This window comes from Perna viridis, chromosome 5 (genome assembly GCF_037379345.1).
Source record: "Perna viridis isolate PV_CMFRI_1.1 ecotype Kerala chromosome 5, ASM3737934v1, whole genome shotgun sequence".
NCBI classification, from domain to species: Eukaryota; Metazoa; Mollusca; class Bivalvia; order Mytilida; family Mytilidae; genus Perna; species Perna viridis.
This window is the reverse complement of record NC_142449.1, coordinates 8290757-8312339: the sequence shown is the minus strand read 5'-3', so window position 1 is coordinate 8312339 and position 21583 is coordinate 8290757. Positions and strand designations below refer to the sequence as shown.

Here is a 21583-nt window from a genome sequence, read left to right as displayed (position 1 = left end):
TTTTTGTTTATAACTTTTAAATGTCCATCTATGGAAAGTGGTATTGGAATAATGTTCAGGGAATTTAATCATTTTGATAGCTTGTTTCACATGATAGAAGGTAGCTTCACTTTCTTTTTGTTTGTTTCAGAGTACTGAAACTTTAATTGTCAATGTATGTGGTATTCTCTTGAAGAATCGGGCAGTGGGTGAATCATGATGAAAAAAAAACCACACAATTCTTCCATGAAATCTTATTCAAAATGTTATCTTAAATGCACGAACGGCATTCATTTTTTTTAAAGTGTCAGTAATTTGAGGTGTAACCTATATGAAATGTATTGTAATTTCATTGTCAAAAAGTTGTAACTTACTTTTCCCCTATCATTCTATTATTACTTTGAACTCGCTTTTCTGCATCATCTGACACTTTTAAGATAAATGAACTGTCAATTGTCTTCAATTGATCATGAGCTATGTGCACATTTTGTAAAATGTGTGCAGTTTTTTTTTTCTGAGCATGATTCATTATTTTTCAATTTTGCCTGATCTTACCGATTCCAGCACTTAACACCCATAACTGTGGAAAGTTAACAAACACAATGGTCACCCATAACACCCATAACTGTGGAAAGTTTAATGATATGCTTTAGCATTGTAAGTTATTATTTTTTCTAAAAAAATTACTAAAAATTCCACTTTATGAGCAAGGTCAACATGGGTCTAATTGTTTATTCACATTTTTCTGATTTAAATTATTCACATGAATTGCTTTCAGTCCATACAGGTGTTGAGACCATACAGTTAAAGTTGGTACCTATGTATATTTTTGTAACAAACACAATGGTCATCCCTTTTCTTAATGGTCTTAACTATCATCTGATCTTGGAAATCAATGTCTTGATTTTCATTTCCCTCAAATTTCACAAAATATAAACCATTTCGTAATCAAAAAATGATAATTTTGTATATAGTACAGGGACAAATGGGTAAATTTTGAAAAGTTAATGGACTGAAATACTACACAGCTGAATGTGTTATCATTTTGAAGGTATTTAAAAGACGTTTTGATTAAGGTCTGTTGTAGAATTTTTCTATGGTGCAATTTCCAAAATTCAAGGTTGAAGGTCAATATCAAAGGCTCATTAAAGTTACAAAATTTGTGCATTTTTGTCATTTTCTTCGAAAGTGTTCAACTTTTTTTTACGAAACTTGAACATAGCTTTGCTAAGGCATTTCTGCGAAGTGCAAAATAGTTGAAAATTACATTTCATTGTCAAAATATGCCTTCTGCTGGGAGACCAAAGAAAGAAATTTTAAAGACAAATGAAAAACTATCAACATTTTGGTTATAATTTTTTTGTTATATAAACAGTTGTATATCAAGATGTCTTGTGGAAAGCTTGAATGAAATCTCCCAAATAACAAAGCAACAAGTTTGTGTCAAAATTAACTATCTTTTAACGTCTATATCCAAATTAATAAATTTGTTTATGTCTTACAATTGATGATAATTTGTTTTTATGTTAAACATATTGACATGGGTAAGCAATATATACTTAGTTATTTTATACATTGTAAATTTTGTGTCTATAATGGATTTATACTGCTGTTTTGACTGTCTATGAAACGATACTTACTATGATAACGATGTCACCATTAAGCACATTTGCACATGATATGACAGGTTTAACTTCTGCAGACAAATTTAATGGTGAAAATCAAAGTATAAAGAGATGTTATGATAAATTTTGTAAATGGGAAGATACGATTTAAAAACAAATTTGATTTAAAAGTAGCCATTATCTTTCCACAATGACCTTGTTTTGAATAATACATTTCCTCACTATGACATATAAATATGTTTGGGCTGCTCATTTCCTGCAGAAGTTTAATACATATTAACAAGGAGTTAAATATAGATATAATAATAATAATGTTATATATAAATCCTTGATATTAAATAAAAACTTACCTGTATGAATGTTAATATTCTCTGTAAGAGGTGTTTTAAGCCACATATTCTTTGTAAACTTATGTGTATCAAAAGAACTAATATAATGTGTTTTGGTATGACACTCGATGTCAAATTGATCATTCTATGCTATATGCAGCTAAGAATGATAACAGAGTAATATTTAGAATGGAACATACCAATTTTCAATAAGTATACTTAGTATTGAAATCTTTGTTAGGTACACTGACCTCTTTGATAAATATTACTGTCGAAAGATACTCTTGGTAAAAATACTTTTGATTTCATCGCTACTTTTATGAAATTACTTCCCAAAGAATAGTATCACAAGGCGTTTCATGACAGTCAGACATCACTATATTTTTTACTTGCACGTTTACGTTGAAACTACAAGAATAGCATATTAACCAACTCAATAGTGAAACAACATGCGCTTACGATCACTGCAAGAAAAGACCAGAAATATTTTTTGATTACTTGTGAAACTTTGTTAGTGAGGGCATTACAATAAGTGTTATAAACGATTTATTTTGCAAATTACAAATAATTTCAGCAAAGGCAATGGAACGGAAAACATTTAGAAGACTACTTTTAGAAGTTTACTCCGTTCAGGTTGATAAGATAATATATGTGTTATGCTATATTCATGATATGGTTCAGAGCTTGAAAGTTTGTTGTGACAAGTAAAACGTAAAATAGAGAAGTTCCATCTAAGGATAGTTGAAAACAATTAAAAGAATGTTGGCGCTATCAGTATAACAAGAAGCTTTTAATGAAAAGCATGGCACACACACATTAACTTAAGCAGTAATACTACACCTAACTATTGCTCAGAATTGACTAACAATCCAGGTCTGCATTACTTACCACCAATCAATATAGTACTCTGCAGGATGATCAAATCATGGAGGGTTGAAGTATACACTTAAGCTTGTAACGTTAGGCAAAGCCATGCACATAGGCAGAGTGGGGCGACAGCAGTTTATTGCCATCATTTGTCTAACTGGACAAGGGGTAGGTGTTTAAGTATGTAAATCCAAGAGATAAAGCTTTAATGGTAACTATGTGCTATTATATTTATCGTTAGTTTTGCATTAGCTTAAGATCTGCATTGTGACCGATGAAATTGACCAAAAAATTCTGATGATTCTCCCTTTGTTATGAACAATGGAGTAAGGTATTTTGTAAAATTAACGGATCTTATTAACATGTAATTTAAGAATAATTTCAAATAAAGTGAATACACATCTAAATAATTGCTTAATTGAAACCATGTGCATCCTTACATGTTAAATTGTAATCCAAGTCGCTGTAAATGTCCAGTTTCTGGTATAGGAAGTAACTGCAGTTCGATGATATCTTTTGCATTTGTAGTGACCCATGTTGTATAGAAAGAGGGGGGGAATAAGTGAAAAGTCTGTCTAATAGAAAAAAGGGGAGGGGCATCCAGAGGTTCATATAGAGACCTGTTCTCACGTACCTGTGGTCTACTCCTACAATGTAAGAGGTTGGAATTCCGTTCCTCCATAACCTAACGTTAGGATGGCACCAAGTCAGAAAATAGCTTGCTAGACAACCTCTAGCTTTGCTGAAAGTGGATATTGTCCTGGGCCGACAAAAACGATTGTCAATGCATAGATCAGTGATCGACACAAAATATGAAACTGTAAGGACTAATGAATCTGTAAATAAATGTAATCGCATTGGCGTATATAAATTCCAATCTGTTTTTTTGGGTTTTTTTTTTAAATTATGCCAAAACTGACAAAAATAAACAAAACCATGTTTTTGACAAAACATTAATCTGATGGTAAAATTTTGTTATTACATATGTCGCTTTGTTTTTTTTTTTTTTTTTTTAGGATTTCATTCAAGCTTTCCACAAAATATCATAGTGTACCATCGATTTTATTTCTAATGCAAAATCTATAAACTATTCACAAAATGTCGATAATTTTTGCATTTGTTTTTACAATTTTTGAATTTCTTCCGTCTTGCTGGCGGGAGCATATCTTAAAAATAAAAAAAAAAAACAAAATATAATTTTTTGACCATTAGACTTCGCAGAAATTCCAAGGCAAAACTAAGTTCAAATTTCGTTAAGTTTAGTCAAACGGTTGCAAAGGAAAATGATCAAAAATGCACAAATTATGTTACCCTATTGAGCCATTGATATTGACCTTTGACCACGAACTTTCGAAAACATTTAATGATACCAAATTCAGCCGTGTGGTGTTTCGGTCCACTAATAAATGATGAAAATTGGGAATACAACAGTATAGCAAATATACTTAAATACCAGTATATGCTGAATTACTCTTTCTTTAGAAACCAATTTTGCATAAAATATAAGGAATTTGCTATGCAAGCCAACAAATGTAAAAGGATTTTGTCTTTTTGCAGATTCCTTTTAATTCGACCACAGAAAAATGCGTCGTATATTGGTATGGCGCTGTTGTCGTCGTTTGTATACACTTGGCTTATATGTGTGATAACTTGAGTAGAAGTTGCTTGACTGATCTTTATAAAATTTCATGACAAGATTTCAAACCACAAAAGAAAGGTTGGCATGGATTTTCAGGGTTATGGCCCCAACCGTTTCAGAATTACGGACCAAAGAGTGGCCTTAAACAAGCATTTCATGGAATTTTACTATATAACTCCAATAAAAGCATAGGAATGTATATGATATTGTTCCACTATATTGTATACCACAATGGTCAGATTTGGATTGATTTTGGGGTTAAAGACTTGAACTTTTCAGAAATTATGGACCAGAAACATGCATTTTCCTGATGTTTAGACAATAACTTTAATATTAGTGAATGAATCTTTTTGAAATTGTATTACAAGTTGCCATACCACAAAAGGAATATTTGGATTGATACTTGAACCAAATAAGTACAAGTATCTTTTTTTCTGATTTTCTTTCTGGTTTGTTTATTCCTTGTCAGGTTTTGATTTTTTTAAAAATAAAATTCCTCATGAAAATCCTTGCCTGTGTGTTTCTATCATATTCAGAATCTTTTCGAATTATAAGAGGCTAAAGGGGGTCACCCCCAAAAATCTTTTTTTTCTTCAAAATTTTTGGTGCGATTTTAACGGCTTTGTTTTCTTATTAGATTCATGAAAATCACTGAATTTTGATTTTTTTTTTTGTTTTTTTGGATTCCATATAAAAATCCCAGCCTCAATACAAGAGCTTATCAAATAAATCCTATTATTTACTTTTTTTTAGATATATCCATGAACGCACCCTGAAGCAGACATTTATACTTAAATTGAATTTCAAATCATTACAACTGTGACGTTGTGTACGTTGTCGGTGTCACATTCGACTGAATCGGGGCTGGTTACGAAAACTCAAATATTGCTATTAGAATGTGGAGTTATCAAAGGCAATATAGATATTAAAATGTTCGAAAATGGTTGTTGTTTTAGGATTATAATCATAAATCTTTGAAAGATGCTATTAATTGCGGAGGGAAAGCACTATTCGATCACAAGAACGTCCATTTTCATATGTGGACGGGTATATGTAACATTAAGAAATGCTTGCTTCCCATTTCACCAATATATCTAAGTTGTTTCGCGGTGTATTTTGATAAAACAAACTTTTTTGGGAAGAGCAGTTTGTGCTGCAGGCGATGTCATATTTTTCAGACGTAATGATAAGATCAAAGCGTATTACAATACCACAAATATCTACCCTTTGATGTGGACATTGTAAAAATGGAAAGAAATCGATTCGAAGGCAAAATGTTAGACATTTTTTTTAAAGTTATGCGAACAGCTTTTTTTAATCGGGACTTGTATTAACTATATTGACAATTTATTACATAACCCCAATGAAAATATATATAAAATGTTCAATCAGTCTTTTTGTTAAAAGCCTTTTGGTCCGTATTTCAATTATGTCACAAATCTTTATTTTTTCGACGTTGGCCATTGGCTACTTTCTTGCCTACCGTTATAAAATATGACAACGAATAGTATTTTTGTCTACCCCGGACTTGACTTTTTATGAGCAACTCGGCGGGTGTTTCTAGAAAAGCAGAGGACGCTTACCCTACCGGTGCACCTGGTCCATGTTCCCAGTTTTTAGTGGAGTCCGAGTTGCTCATTTACTTTTGTTACTTTGTATGTATGATTTTAGTTACTTTATGTTCTTTGTTGTGTATGTCTGTTTTCCATGTCTGGTCTTTGTCCCTGGATTACATTCTTTTGGTTACCGCTGTAACCTTGGTTCCCTTGATTACTCTTTTACCAAAGTATATTCACGCTTAAAGGACTATATAAATATTCAGAATATGTTTATTCTAAAAAATAATGAGTTTTATTGTCTAATAGTAGATAAATACGCCCGTATGTTCTGATGTCACGTTGTATTTTTCCCGACGTTTTCTACACGTTGCGTGCTACCCGGTCTTTATCAAAAGCTTTTTTCGTTAGTTTTGAGTGAACTAATAACTATGAAATTTTGAGTTTTATTTGTATATATGTTGTAGATAGTATATTCTAAAAATAATGGTACTAGGTTGAACATGTATCTTAGCATGTTGTCTGTGTCTAACCAAAATGTCACAACATCTAAAATTTGTATATTTTATTTATTCACGCGTACACCATGCGAAATTCGAACGAATTGTTCAAAAAGGCAAATGGTGTTGAGTCGATTTCTTCATATACTTAAAAATGTATTCATCCTCGTCTATGGTGTTATCATTTCATTTTTTCTTTGTCTTAACAAATGGGTTATATATATATATAATGTAAAACCGTGTCTAACAAAAATGTCACAAAGCGCATTTTTGACGTTTCCAAAGTAATGTTCTGTTTTGCGACGTAAAAACCCTTTTAACGTCAATTTAAAAAACAATAAAAAGTATTGAAAAGTTACGACACTAGATTTAATTAATACGACTGTGGATGTAATGAACTTGTTGGCTTTCTGTTCTAGTGAGGGCGTTTTACTTTTTTAGCGCATCACGAAATATGTTTTCATAATTCCTAACATTTTTCTCATAGGATAAAATTTCCTTTAAATCATTTACCATACCAGGATGTAATCTGATCATTTCAATTGACCAAAACGTACGAAAAAATAATATCGAATCGGATAATTATGTCGTGTGTATTATTTTATGTAAAAAATTAATTAAGAACACTTCTTTTTACACGTTACAATTATAGAACGATGTACGTCGCAATACAAAAAAGACGTCGAAATTTTGCCGATTCCGACGTTACCAAATATGACACCAACACCGTACGCTACGCCTGTATAATATTGTGTCCATAACGAACTGCAAGTCCCTGTGTCTAGTGTGGTAAAAACTAATATTGCTGTCGTATCATGCTGTACTTGGCAAAGCTTTTTATTCACGGTATGTCATCATATCAAATTAAAGGCAATTTATAATTGATTTTATTGAGTCCATTTACAAATTATATAAAAATAAACATTTGTGGTCCTGCTCGTTGACCACAACTGTGCATTGGTTTGACAGTATACATAAAATACATGTGTAGGTGGATATTTAACAGAGGGCATAGTCTGGAACACATTTCTTAAGTAGCAAGTCATAACAAAATGTAAGTAGTCTTGCACCTTAAATGTAGTGATCTTTAGTTCAATCAATTACAGTGACATAAAATATTTTAAGATGTGTTGCCTCTTCACCTCCAAGCCAGCAACATATTAGAGATGAGAGTGATAATTGTTTGTGTTTGGATCATTACCTGAATAAAGTGTAGGAGTGGGCCAGTGGGGTGACATGTTTCCCCGTAAACAGTTGCAAAAAAATCAAACTTACCTTGTTTATCAAGTACAAAGCCAAGTTTGTTCAAGTGATAGATAGAATGTATAAGTTCGGAAACATTTAATGACAATTAATCTATAAGAATTGTGAAAATCATTGTTTTCCTTGAACATTTTTTGCATTATGGCACCTGTATGAGTTTTCCTTTTTTCGGGGTGGGGTGCAATTATATAACCAGCGACTCCCAATACACATTGATTGTCAAATGACATTCTAAATTTTTGATTGATGCCGAAGATTTTCTTTTATATAGAACTACATAGATTTTATGAAACGTGGGTCTCCAGGTTAGTAATGTTTCAACCACTTTACTTGGCTTTGTTATGTCAACCAGTGATTAGGCTAACCTCAAAGCCCAACTGGGCTCAGTTATGTCAACCAGAAAGGTTTACCTCAGGGCTTATTGAACTCTGTTATGTCAACCAAAGATAAGGTTTACCCCAAGGCCTAACTGGGCTCTTGTATGTCAACCAGAGAAAAGGTTTACCTCAAAGCGTAACTGGGCTCTGTTCTGTTATGTTAACCAGAGATAAGGTTTACCTCAAGGCCTCACTGGGCTCTGTTATGCCAACCCGAGATCAGGTTTACCTCAAAGCATAACTGGGCTCTGTTATGTAACCAGAGATTAGGTTTACCTCAAGGCCTAACTGGGCTCTTGTAGGTCAACCAGAGATCAGGTTAACCTCAAGGCATCACTGGGCTCTGTTATGTCAACCAAAGATAAGGTTTACCTCAAAGTCTAACTGGGCTCTGTTATGTTAACCAGAGATAAGCTTTACCTCAAAGCCTAACTTGGCTCTGTTATGTTAACCAGAGATAAGCTTTACTTCAAGGCCTAACTGGGCTCTGGTGTGTTAACCAGAGATAGGTTTACATCAAGGCCGAACTGGGCTCTGGCATGTCAACCAGAGATAAGGTTTACATCAAGGCCTAACTAGGCCCTGGCATGTCAACCAGAGATAAGGTTTACATCAAAGCCTAACTGGGCTCTGTTATGTCAAACTAAGCTAATAAGGTAAATCTTATTAAAACTCTTACTAACCTCATTAAGAGGAAATTTGTCAGAACAAGGGGTAGATCATTTCAAGCTATTCAGTAGTATGGGTAAACCTCATCTTAATTGCTCATGCTGTGGATATTCATTAGCCATAAAAGCATTTTAGCTACAAGAAAACACCTGGCCAATTCCAAACAAGCTGACAGAAATGTTTGAGTTGCTGTGATCCCTCAAATTTGCCATTAAAACCCAATTGGAAAACACACTCAGTAAGAATTTTTTAACTTTATTTTTATTTTGTTCATCATACATTAAGGTTTAAATATGTCCTAGGATTCTGTAGTTCACAAATAGAATCAAGAATGAACTAAATTTTCCTTAGTGATTAGTGCTGTCAAATTTGTTAAAACTTTGAATTATGAACAGAAACAACAAAACACATTGTATAATAAATACATTCTTTACTTTCACTCAAGTGATTTGTTTATAAACTTAAAAATAACATCTAACAAGCAGTAGACATATATCATACATGTTAAGAGTACACCATCACATCTTGTGTAAACTTGAAGGTTCTATTGCTTTTATATACATGTACATGTATACAGATACAGTGATTCCATAAACAAAATTAAACATTGTGCCCTATAAAATCATTTAATTAAGGCAGTTACATACTAAATTACAAACTAAATTGCATCTGACCATTCAAATTTTAAACTACATGATGTGATAATGTGACTGCTCTATTGAATTTATGCAATAGAATAAAATCATAAGTTATAAAATCATTTCCCTGATCACAAAATATGATAGCACTACTCACAGGTATGATTTGATTGAAAAAAAATCAAACATGAACATGCATGTACAAAATGACAGATAATATATCAACTTGTCTCAGGCTATGTTATGTACATGGTTAATGTTCAACAGAAAAAAAAAACTGAAGTAAATGTAATCACAATTTCAGATTAATAATCTTGTATAGGCTTATTAATATGTCAACTGGCCCCAGTGCCACAAAACTTGAAAAATACTTACGCTTGAAAATATTTTTAACTTCTATGGTAACTCCAATCAAAGTCTTTGAAATCAATGATGTCATAAACAGCTAAGAATTTTCTCAGACCAAATTAATTTTTCAACTTTCGTTGCCCTGTAGACTGTATTCACAAGTAACAAAAAGTTCTACTTTCTTTGTTGTATTTGAATTTTTTATTCTTTTATCTACATGTACTCCATTGAATTGACCTCTAATGTATAGTCATAACTGAAACAAATTAAGCCTGGTCTTAAAGCCTGGCTTTTTGATCATATTTGTTCTGGGAAAAAGTTTTTGTATCTGTAACATTGCCTTTATAGTTAAGGAAATCATCGGCAGTGGAAATACTTTTGCCCAAATATTGCCTGAACACTCAGTTACATATGTGATTAAAACTATCCATATAAAACCGCCTAATATCAGATTAAAGTAAAAATGATTTTTATGAGAAATTTGTCGAATTTAGCTTCCATGATAAAAAACGAAACAAATATACATGATATACACATGCACATATACATATGAACAAAAACAGTGCAAGTTAAATGTAATGAATGAATATTAGAATAACAAGCAGCCATCAGAAAACCAGTAATTAAAAAGCAATTTTAAAAAGGAAAAGAATGCTAAAAAAACATAAATTATTGAAACAAACATTTAACAAATAGTGTTTTCAAACATTTCATAACATAACTATAATAATCAAAAACAAAGAAATTACAATAATCTGTATAAAAAATCACTGGTATCATCATTTTCAATGATTCAAAACGAATGCTGTTACAAAATTTGATCAATTGACTGATGAATATTCGTGGTCTTTGACTTCAGTTTTAACTATATGTGTAACACTAGTAGAGCATTCTGCAGGCGATGATGTTCCAGCATGAGCTAAAAACAAGTCTTTAAGAACACCTAATTCCTTTGATAAAATTGTAACTTTCTGTTCCAAGTTTTCATTTTCTTTCCTGAGTTTATCAACCTGGGCTAAGGTTTCCCTAGCTTTCTGACGACTTTTTTCTCTGCTTTTCTTCACAGCAATGTTATTTCTTTCTCTCCTTTTGGTGTATTCATCACTTCCTTTTTCCAATTTTCGTCTTTTGTACCTTGGGCCATTGCAAGAATTTTCATCTACACTGCTACATGTACCATCTTCATCACTGGTAGTAAGACCTCTTTTAATGGGGTCCATATTAACCCAGCTATAACCTGAAGCATTGAAAGGTATTCTTAAGATACATACATGTAAATTTATTTGCAACATAAACTATATGACTGAAGCATATAAAAAGCTTGCAGGTACAAATGTTATGAAACAATAGATAACTTTCACATTCACTTCTGTTCCGTAAAAAGTTCTTTAATTAAATCAAGGTCAACAGGGGAGACGTATTTCCACAAATATTTTTGTTCTTTTCGCCTTCGATTTCTATATCCTTTCCTTGTCTAGTATAACACCGTAAACCAGTTTCCACTAGATTCAACGTAAATAGCAAATGTGAAAGTTGTCTTCAGTCATTATGATTATTTATCAGATTATTTATGCATGTTTTACCAGATGAATCACCCACCTCTTGGTACATGTAGCTCTGTCAGATTTGCTTATTATTTGCCAAATTTTACACAAAATTAACAATAAGCCTTAAAAGGATAGGGAGTTCGCCACTGACAGGAGCTAAATTTTGTAGCTATCTGCTTTTTTGACGGAGTTATGTGCATGTACATGCAGGCAATTTTGTATTGCATCATATCCAAATTTATCATACGTTAACTAGGCAAATTAACCTCTATAATACATTCATCAAACACTTTCGAAACATTTTAAGCGAAGTTTCAAACTGACTGTCGGTGGGCAGCATATATAGTATGTACAAGTGATTGCGAAATCATTCCAAATGAAAACACAGGTGACATGTCTTCAAGAATCTGCGAACATTTTACTTAAAATAAGAAAAAAAATAATGTCTATAAAGCTTACCTTAACAGTAAATAGAATTACTTACCAACAGCAAAAGAAGTTCGTGAATTTAACTTGAAAAAAAGATAAGACTAAAATTTTCTGACCAAGTTTAGACGTGATGCAATGACGTGATTGGCTAATACAGAGAAGGAGATTCCTGTAAAGAATTCGGCAGAGAATAATATCGGAGAGTAGATTCATTAAAAACTATAACAGGAAAACAAGACACAAGCTGATATACTGAAAATTGTAAAATGAATATATTGTATGATATGATTAGTCTAATACAGACATTAAAAATGAAACTACAAATTACGCAATACGCGTAATAGTACTGCAGTCAATATTAAGGGATTCCCAGTTTGATACAGTTGACCGGGTTCCCACCTAGAACCTCAAAGTATTCCAAATGAATAAGTCGTCATTTCTTAATTTATCAACCAATCATTTTACAATATACATCATATTCTATTTTAAGCCTAAAGTGACAACAAAATGGCTGAATAGAAAAAAATAGTTCTTGGAAAATTCTATAAAAACACCAATCACTGATGTTTATAATGCCTCTTAAAGAAGAAAAAATCACATATTCATAATTTGAATATGCAACATTCAGAAAAAAAGAGCAAAATCATCCGCAATTATTAAAAAAATCAAATTCGGTGAAGTGGTTCGTTAGCCAGATTTTCGCGCAAGAATATAATAGATCCTAGTATATATATTTCGCGTTTCCGAATGAAAATTATACTTTACCGGGGTATGTCTGAATTTCAAAGTGCAATTGAGGAAATACTACCACGCAATTTAGATTTGCGTACAGAGACTAGCGTGACCTTCGGGTCACAGAAGTTTGCTTCTACGGCAGATCCTAATAAGTTTGATATTATTTTTGAAGATACAGCATGGCTCAAAGAAAGTTTGATATCGCAAAATACGCACCTGTGCGCCTCCGGTGTTGAAACCGTCACAGAAAGTGACCTCAAAGTTCCATTTGATTTGGACCCATCTTTCGAAGCTTCAGTTGACATCCAAGAACTATTAAAAGGAGCAGAAGTTAATGAGGAAGACTTCGAAAGTTTAGCTACAGCTCTGACAACAAGGGAAGATACAACACTCCTTGAATTGGTGCAACGGGCAAACGAAAGGTCAGCCATAGATAGTGTTACTACAAATACTTTCACTAACGTTGTTTTTAGTGACAATACTTATAAAGACGTAGAATTTATGAATACCGAGGATTCAGCCTCAAAATCTCAGGGAACTGGGGAGTATACATTAATTACTGTCAACGCCGACGATTTGTTGGAACAAGTTGATGAAACCAGCCGTGACTCTGCATTTTCGGAACAATTTGTTTCATCTACCGTTCCCTCCCCAAGAGAACCAGCGGTCATTCGTCCGTTCAGAAATAAACCTGGTAGAAAACCATCGGGCAACGGGCCAATAAGGCCAAGAAAACGTCAACCACCAAAAGATACCCCTGAGTACTTCGAGAAGAGGGAGAGGAACAACATAGCAGTCAGGAAGAGCAGAGACAAAGCAAAATTGAAGCAAGTAGAAACTGAACAGAGAGTGCAGCAGTTGTCAGACGAAAACGAACAATTAAACAAGAAGTTAGATTTGCTAACCAAGGAACTTAACGTATTGAAGAGTTTGTTCATAAATGTTGGCTCAACCTTGCCAAAAGAACTTGAAAAAATGTTGGCTAAGTGTTCCTGACGAACGCTCAAATTTTGGACATTCATTTACAGTAACTTTTAGTGAACATAGAACATTTACTCATTTAACATTACCATGTGAAAGCTTTTGGACAGTTGACTGTGAAAATGGCACTTGTAAGAACTGTTACAATTCAAGAAAGTGCAACGGGATGCAGTTGGATTTATTTGAACGCTTAATAAATGAACATGTTTTCAATTGTGAAACATTTGACGTATTTAAATATTATCATAAACCATTACAACTAAGTTTTTCTCGTTGTATATATTTTTATAGATTGTATACCTTTTGTAGTGATATACTAATAGTTAGGTCCCCGCTACATATGTTTAAAGTAAGGGACCTAACTTTTATATGCTTTTGTAATATAAACTTATTATCTAAACTTATTTTGGAGTTTGTTTTTTGTCAGTTGATAAGAGTTGATACATCATCATGTAAACACCGCACACTGAAGCTTAGCTACAGAGTAATTAAGAGTACATACACCTATATAGCCACTAGTAGATGCAGGTAAAAATGGTGTGTCTTGCACACAACATTTGAAACACATCAGAAAAATGAATCTACAGAACTGAAGGGAAAAATGTCAAGATTGAAGATTTAACTCGGAAACAGTTTACATTCACAAATACAAATGAATAACACAAGTATGCACATAAACCTAAGTTGTAAGAGGTTGCTAGTTAATCATATTGGAAATCCAGACAACAGAGTAAAGTGATTAGAAAAATACACCCACGTCACATCAACCACATGAACCATCGAAACTACGAAAGCTTTCCTTCGGTAAACTACAACAATTACCAAAAATCAAGAAAGTGATTTCATGCTAACATTCATAAAAGAAAGAAAAGTCGATCAAAAAAGCACCTAAAAAGTGGGAGGGTTTACTCTTTCGCTGATCACATTGCTTGCAAAAAGTCAGTGCTTGGATCTTAAAATTATGGGAGATGTTGCATCCGGGATTACATCATTCACACGAGTGAATTCATCAATAAAATCGTCTTCGACAACATATTTTTTGATAAGAGATTTGAACGAGTGGACAAAAAATATTGATTTTTACTGAAAAGAACAGTTGTACCTTCATAATTTACTAGGCCAAATTGTGGGGAATTCTTCAGATTTTTTTTTGTTGACATTCGTCAGGTCACTTCCGTGCTGTACATGACTACTAGCGAAATCTGAATTGTCTATATAATTAGGTTAATTGAACATCAAGAGTAAAAACCTATTGAAATATTACAGCTTCTCTCACCAGGCAGACATGTTACACTAAAAACACATTTATTTTAAAAACTGATGGAGAACTAGTCCACGTCCATTTAATTGTACAAATTTTCTCTTCTTTTTCTTGCTTCTGTGTCATGAATTTTTTTAATTTCAAATATTCAACCCAATGACCCAGGAAATGCTGCTATGATCGCTAATTTAGACCACAATGTTCTTCGATAACAATTATCTTGAAAATAGGTCTAAAATCCAAATATTTATGTGATTTAACCCCAAATGATACGATCCCTGTATTGGAATTGACCCAAGGACAAAACATTGAAGAATGTAAGTGTGACAGTCCGAATATTGTTCCGATATAACTGGGGTAGCTCCAACAAAAAAAAATGTTTGTACCGTTGTTTGGTCTTCATTTCCGATGGAATATTATCAATATAAAAAGATAAGTCGATGCGGCAGTTCAAACTAACAAAGTTAACTAACTAACAGGCAAAATGAATGTTCATCGTAAGTTGACCCCGCTGATAAACAATTACTATCTTTTCTTGGATTGTTACTTTTGAAATTATTCTCATAGAAAAAAAAAACTAGTGGAATATTTGTGGAATTCTACTTCCTAGATACCGTGGAAATTTACAGAGTATACAGGCCAACCAACTCAAACCACAGCAACCCATCTATTTATGTTTTCAGAGGCTTCTGAAATAATATCATTCAACGTTTTATTGTCTGGAATATTTTCAATATTTTAGGCCCAAAAGGATCGTGTAAAGTACTGAGTTTCCATTTTTACTTGTATGTGGAAGGTCTGGTGCACGACTGTAAACAACATAAAATTGGAATAACAGACACACAAAACAACATCAAAAAACAACTTAACAATAGACCAACCTGTTAATATAATCATTGTAAGGAAGAGTCCAGGATCCCAGGTTAACAATAGACCAACCTGTTAATATAATCATTGTAAGGAAGAGTCCAGGATCCCAGGTTAACAATAGACCAACCTGTTAATATAATCATTGTAAGGAAGAGTCCAGGATCCCAGGTTAACAATAGACCAACCTGTTAATATAATCATTGTAAGGAAGAGTCCAGGATCCCAGGTTAACAATAGACCAACCTGTTAATATAATCATTGTAAAAACAACTTAACAATAGACCAACCTGTTAATATAATCATTGTAAAAACAACTTAACAATAGACCAACCTGTTAATATAATCATTGTAAAAACAACTTAACAATAGACCAACCTGTTAATATAATCATTGTAAAAACAACTTAACAATAGACCAACCTGTTCATATAATCATTGTAAAAACAACTTAACAATAGACCAACCTGTTAATATAATCATTGTAAAAACAACTTAACAATAGACCAACCTGTTAATATAATCATTGTAAAAACAACTTAACAATATACCAACCTGTTAATATAATCATTGTAAGGAAGAGTCCAGGATCCCAGGTTAACAATAGACCAACCTGTTAATATAATCATTGTAAGGAAGAGTCCAGGATCCCAGGTTAACAATAGACCAACCTGTTAATATAATCATTGTAAAAACAACTTAACAATAGACCAACCTGTTAATATAATCATTGTAAAAACAACTTAACAATAGACCAACCTGTTAATATAATCATTGTAAAAACAACTTAACAATAGACCAACCTGTTAATATAATCATTGTAAAAACAACTTAACAATAGACCAACCTGTTAATATAATCATTGTAAAAACAACTTAACAATAGACCAACCTGTTAATATAATCATTGTAAAAACAACTTAACAATAGACCAACCTGTTCATATAATCATTGTAAAAACAACTTAACAATAGACCAACCTGTTAATATAATCATTGTAAAAACAACTTAACAATATACCAACCTGTTAATATAATCATTGTAAGGAAGAGTCCAGGATCCCAGGTTAGGGGCGTAAATTAAAATTAGAATTAAAGGCTGAGCGAATATGAGGGGGGTAGAATATGTGAAAAATCAAGATTTAATGCATTTTGTTTCCATTTTTAGAGGCGTACGCCCGGCATGCCCGTCCTGGGATCTGCAAGAGTCTCAGCATTCCTGAACTAACTCTAAGACAAACTGTATACATGACCAAGTTTTGAGATGAAAAATATGTTGATATAAGTAAAAACAACAAATTAATTGACACAAATTTGACCTTCATATACAATAATCCCATTATTTTTATTTAGTCACTGTTATTGTAGATATTGCATCTCGGGATACATGTAGTGTTTCAAGTTGTTAAGTGATATGGAAGTTAGGGTTTAACAAATAATTAGATGAGGACATTCATGGACTGGTTCCTCGTACAAAGGTCTGACATAGATTACCTATATAAACAAAGTTATTATTTCTATCCGACTTACAATTCGTTCTGATCGAATTCAGCGGAAGTAGGTCAAAACATATATATATTCAATAATCATGTATTTTAATATATTTGGCGAAACTTTAAACCCTATAAAATGTCCGAACTTGATGGCAAAATAGAATAAAGGTTATTTCAATTAAAAATACACACACATTAAATGTTTATGTTACTAATATGGTCTGAGCCGGCTAAGCAGATATCACAAACGTCCTATATGTTCAACTGCTTATAATGCGTATACTAATCAGAGAAATGTGTATTCATTGTGTGCACTTTAATTCAATCCTCAGGTTAACCAGAAAAATGTGTATTGAATCGATAGACGTATGAATGGGGAATACCGATGACGCGGTGGGGTCTAGAGGGAAATCGCATTTTGTAGAAAAATACAAGATAACATGAAGAAAGAATCCTTCCTACCGAAAGCAAATTACACCCATATTGGCACACCAATTCGACTTATTTCTTTTCCTGAAGGCATACATATTAGGCATTTTAATATGTCATAAAGGTTTCCAATGAGACACGGATTTCAACCGGAACATCTTGGACCGCTCAGTCGGTCTCTATGGAATGACTTGTTTAAATGGGTAGATGGGATACATTAATACAATGTTTTATCATAAGGTGAAACGAACTGATTGGAATCGACCCAGAAAAAGATGTATACGTCGAATTTTAGCTCACCGTGTATATTTATTTGAAGTAACTTGCAATAACTAACCCTGCTGATCATGACTATGTCTTTACCCTCCAAATAAACCAGAAAAATGATAGAGGACAAAACTATAAATATAATTAATATTAATGAACCATCTTTGCTCGTTATGATTTGCATCATGCTCTAAACTGAAAGTGATAAGTATTTATAGATCACACACGTTATTTGTTAAAACGGATAACCATCTCACTTTGTATCCCGCCCTGTTATAATGACTTCTAACCGCAAAAAAGCAATCAAAATGAAGGAGTGCCTATAAACAAGCGCCAGCGAGATGCGTTTTTTAGTTGAAATCATTGATTTATTTTTGGTGTCCATATTTGTATTCTGATGAAAAAGTTGAACAATATTGTAGGACTATAAATTCATGCAGAGCTGCAGTTAGTCCTAATTAAATAGTTAAAATTCACTCTGACTGCATAAAAAAATCAGGATTTTAAATGTGATTGAACAATGCAACATATGTCATTTATTCATGACTAATATCATAATCGGGGAATTAAAACCATAATAATGCGGTGTTTCTAATGTATGCATCCTCCTTCAATCAGTACCGCAAACAAAAACAAAACGCTCTAGTAAAACTTATTGAGCAGTCAAATCCAACAAGCACTCCATTTCCATTATCAGCAGAAAAACACACAATTTCAACATATGTATGACTTGTGTATGTGGTATATAACATAATCGTATACTGGTGCAAACAATTGGTTCCAAGGTATCATGCAGGACATAGTTGTTAATATGAAGAATGTATTATAACATTTGAGGGGTTTGTCCTAAGTTTAGGTATAGTGTTGGACAAATCTTAAAGAGATTTTATCTACAAACCAGAATCCAACTGCGACCAAGCAAAATAAAAAAATAGCCTACCAAGACAGCTTAATTATCTGGACAAATGTGAGACACGTCTCAAGAGGTTTCGACGACACCCGACCCACACAATCCTGTTATTTTCTTTTAAAAAAATTGTTATTAAATACCATCTTATACTTTCACTTATTTTGCATCTGTCCGACGATTAATTTATTATCTGAAATCGTGTTGAATTTCCCATTGAGCCTCAAGTAAACAAACCCCGGTGGGGGTAATTTAAAAGTCTTGTGACCAATTACGTAGAGCAATGTGAAGGTTGGTCTCTTTGTGACGTACTTTTGTCAATGTTCGCGATGACGTAAATAGTTTGTCTGAGTCGATCAAAAAATAGAAACTTCGGAGTAAATTTAGTAACACACAATCTCATTTGTCCACAAAACGTCAATGAGTTATTTTAGATTCAATGAAAAATCATAGAGTGTGTAAATATAGTGATAAATCGAATCAAAATAACCCGGCTTTCGAGAACTGGCCTATATATACTGAAAATAAACAGTTGAAAAAGTCAAGTATGATAATTTTCAAAAAATAAATGTAACAAATTGAACACATGAACCATATCATTTACAGTGTGGTGTGTGACATAATGTACTAAATATTTTGTATTTGGTGTGAGGGGAGGCTGGAGATCAAATTCGAAGAAAAAAAACCGCTAGGACTACAGAGTTTGATAAACATCTACGGCTCCTTTCTGGGTAATTTGAAAGAAAAGTCGGGGTCGAAATGACGGGCCGTAGCTATAGTCCGGCGATTCAATGGTCCGACGATTCAATAGTTCGACAGATCGATAGTCCGGTGGTTTAATAGTCCGACAGGTCAATAGCCCGACGGTTCGATAGTCCGACGGTTCAATAGTCAAACAATTCGATGTTTTTTCGTACTTATATATATATATCTGAAAAATTCCCAACGATGTTAGAACTGTCAAATTTACGATGCAAATTTGTGGTCGTTCCCTCCGCGGGACTCGAACTCGTACCGCTGTGACATCTGTGGCAACACCGCCTGCACAAAGTCCAGTGCCCTAGACCACTCGGCCAGATAAAAATATAGCCTAGCTGTTGTTAGTTGTGTCCGTCTGCTTACAGGTAGGAAGGGGTGGGGTCCATCTGTATTTATTAATGTCTATTTTTGTCTTTTTTCAGTGTTTTCAATATTTGTCGTCCTGGCTGTTGTTCACTCTTTTTATGTAGCTATTAATGAAACATTATATACGTTGTAAGTATATTTTAGGGGCCTTTATGTTTGAACCCCATGCACCTTTGCCATCTGGTTAAGTTGACTAATAAAACTTTGGCCATTGTATGGGGCTCAATTTCTTCCATTTATGTTTTAGTTATATTTAAAAGCGGTGGAAGCCAAAACGAGCTTGCTGGACAGGCATAAATCAGGATTACGCTTCGTCGTCCACACCGGGTAAGGAAGAGGTACGTAAAACAGCGCGTTGAGAACTCATCAACAATAAAGCAGAAAAAAGTAGCTCACGCGAATCAGCTAATAAAAAATAGTACTTTCGAAAAAACATGGCCGCCGTTACTGAAAAATAGTACGTAGCGTCAGACAGCAATTTTTTAGCATATATCTCCCAAAACCGATAGGTTAAGCTAAATTTTGACATGGATGTGGTCAAATCTGTTAAGCCATGTCGGAGTTATTGCCCTTTTACAACGTTTTTTTTTTTTGTTTTTTTGTTGGTTTTTTTGTTGTTTTTTTGATGTTCTTACTTTCAACAATTTTGTCCTTAGAATCTACTGGATATAGGTTTGTATGGAAGGGGATATCCGCCATAAATATGTTAACGCGTTTCTTTTAACTTTGTTATTTTATTTGCTCAATTGTTCTCTGTATTTTCTTTCTTTGTTAATCGAAGATTGTTCAAATGTTAATTCGTGAAATGCATTTTTTTTGCACTGTAAATTGCAGCTTGTACGTATCTTTCTTTGCTTAATGTCGTTTCTTTTTTCTGTAACATTTCTTTTACCTTTCTACAATTATTAATTTGTAAAATACTTCTTCTAACCCTGAAAGTCGTAGTTTTCCAATATCTTTCTTTGTTGAAAGTCTTAAATCAGTGATTTATACAGGTTATATATAAATTAAAACACGTTTCTTTGAAAATTGACATGGTCGACACGGTTACAAAGAACGCACTAACAATTGACAAATGAAGAATAAACATGTTACACATGAGTGATTTTTCACCGGAAGATCGAGGTGTTGGTCTAAATTTCCGGTACATTTTTGGCTATAATTTTTGTTTTATATAATGACTTGAAAAAAATTAATGATTTCTAGAGAAGAAAAAAGTGCTTTTTGGTATTTTAAATAGTTTTGAGATAAATCCACAATCTTGATAGGACGAACTTTTTTCGTGGTGAAAAATCGTCATTTATCGACATAATTAGGCTTAGAACTTTAATATACATGTATATATTTTATGAAAATTAAATGTAAATAAAATAAAATTTTGAGGTATCATTCTATATAGAATCTTAATTAGTCTCACAACAGAAGTTTTATGAGCAGAAATATTGTCAGGTCGAACTACATACAAATGCCTAAATTGGATTAACAATCTCTAATCACTATTAACTGGTTCGTAAAGCTTTCACACCTTGTGAATCTAATTCTTAATAATTCATGCAGGTAAATGGGTTTTGAACCAATTTGATGGACTCTGTGATCCGTACTATGGTATAACTAAACATTATCAGAGAGCTATAATGCTGTTTTGAAACGAGAAAAAATGACAGGAGCTGCCTGTTAAAATGCTTGTTTTAGGTTTCCACTTTTCACATAACTATGAAAGCTATGAGATTCTTATAGGCTTGTCTGGCACAGGTA

General features: G+C 33.0%; 2 protein-coding genes across 4 annotated transcripts; one reads left to right on the top strand and one right to left on the bottom strand.

The window, feature by feature from the left end:
• Positions 1–9043: 9043 nt before the first annotated feature.
• On the bottom strand, positions 9044–11912 carry LOC148615834 (CCAAT/enhancer-binding protein gamma-like). Of its 3 annotated transcripts, none has more exons than XM_088582490.1 (2): positions 11797–11912; positions 9044–11027 (listed from the first exon to the last, which is right to left on the bottom strand). In XM_088582490.1, the coding sequence occupies exon 2, from the start codon at positions 11008–11010 to the stop codon at positions 10612–10614; it is 399 nt and encodes a 132-aa protein (XP_088438616.1). In that variant the 5' UTR covers positions 11011–11027; positions 11797–11912; the 3' UTR covers positions 9044–10611. The 3 variants fall into 3 exon arrangements, with proteins under 3 accessions (XP_088438616.1, XP_088438615.1, XP_088438614.1); XM_088582489.1 differs by having other exon boundaries at positions 11822–11912; XM_088582488.1 differs by lacking the exon at positions 11797–11912 and adding an exon at positions 11604–11627.
• Positions 11913–12513: 601 nt separating this feature from the next.
• On the top strand, positions 12514–13886 carry LOC148615833 (uncharacterized). The gene has a single exon (XM_088582487.1). The coding sequence runs from the start codon at positions 12514–12516 to the stop codon at positions 13495–13497; it is 984 nt and encodes a 327-aa protein (XP_088438613.1). The 3' UTR covers positions 13498–13886.
• The last annotated feature ends 7697 nt before the right edge of the window (positions 13887–21583 follow it).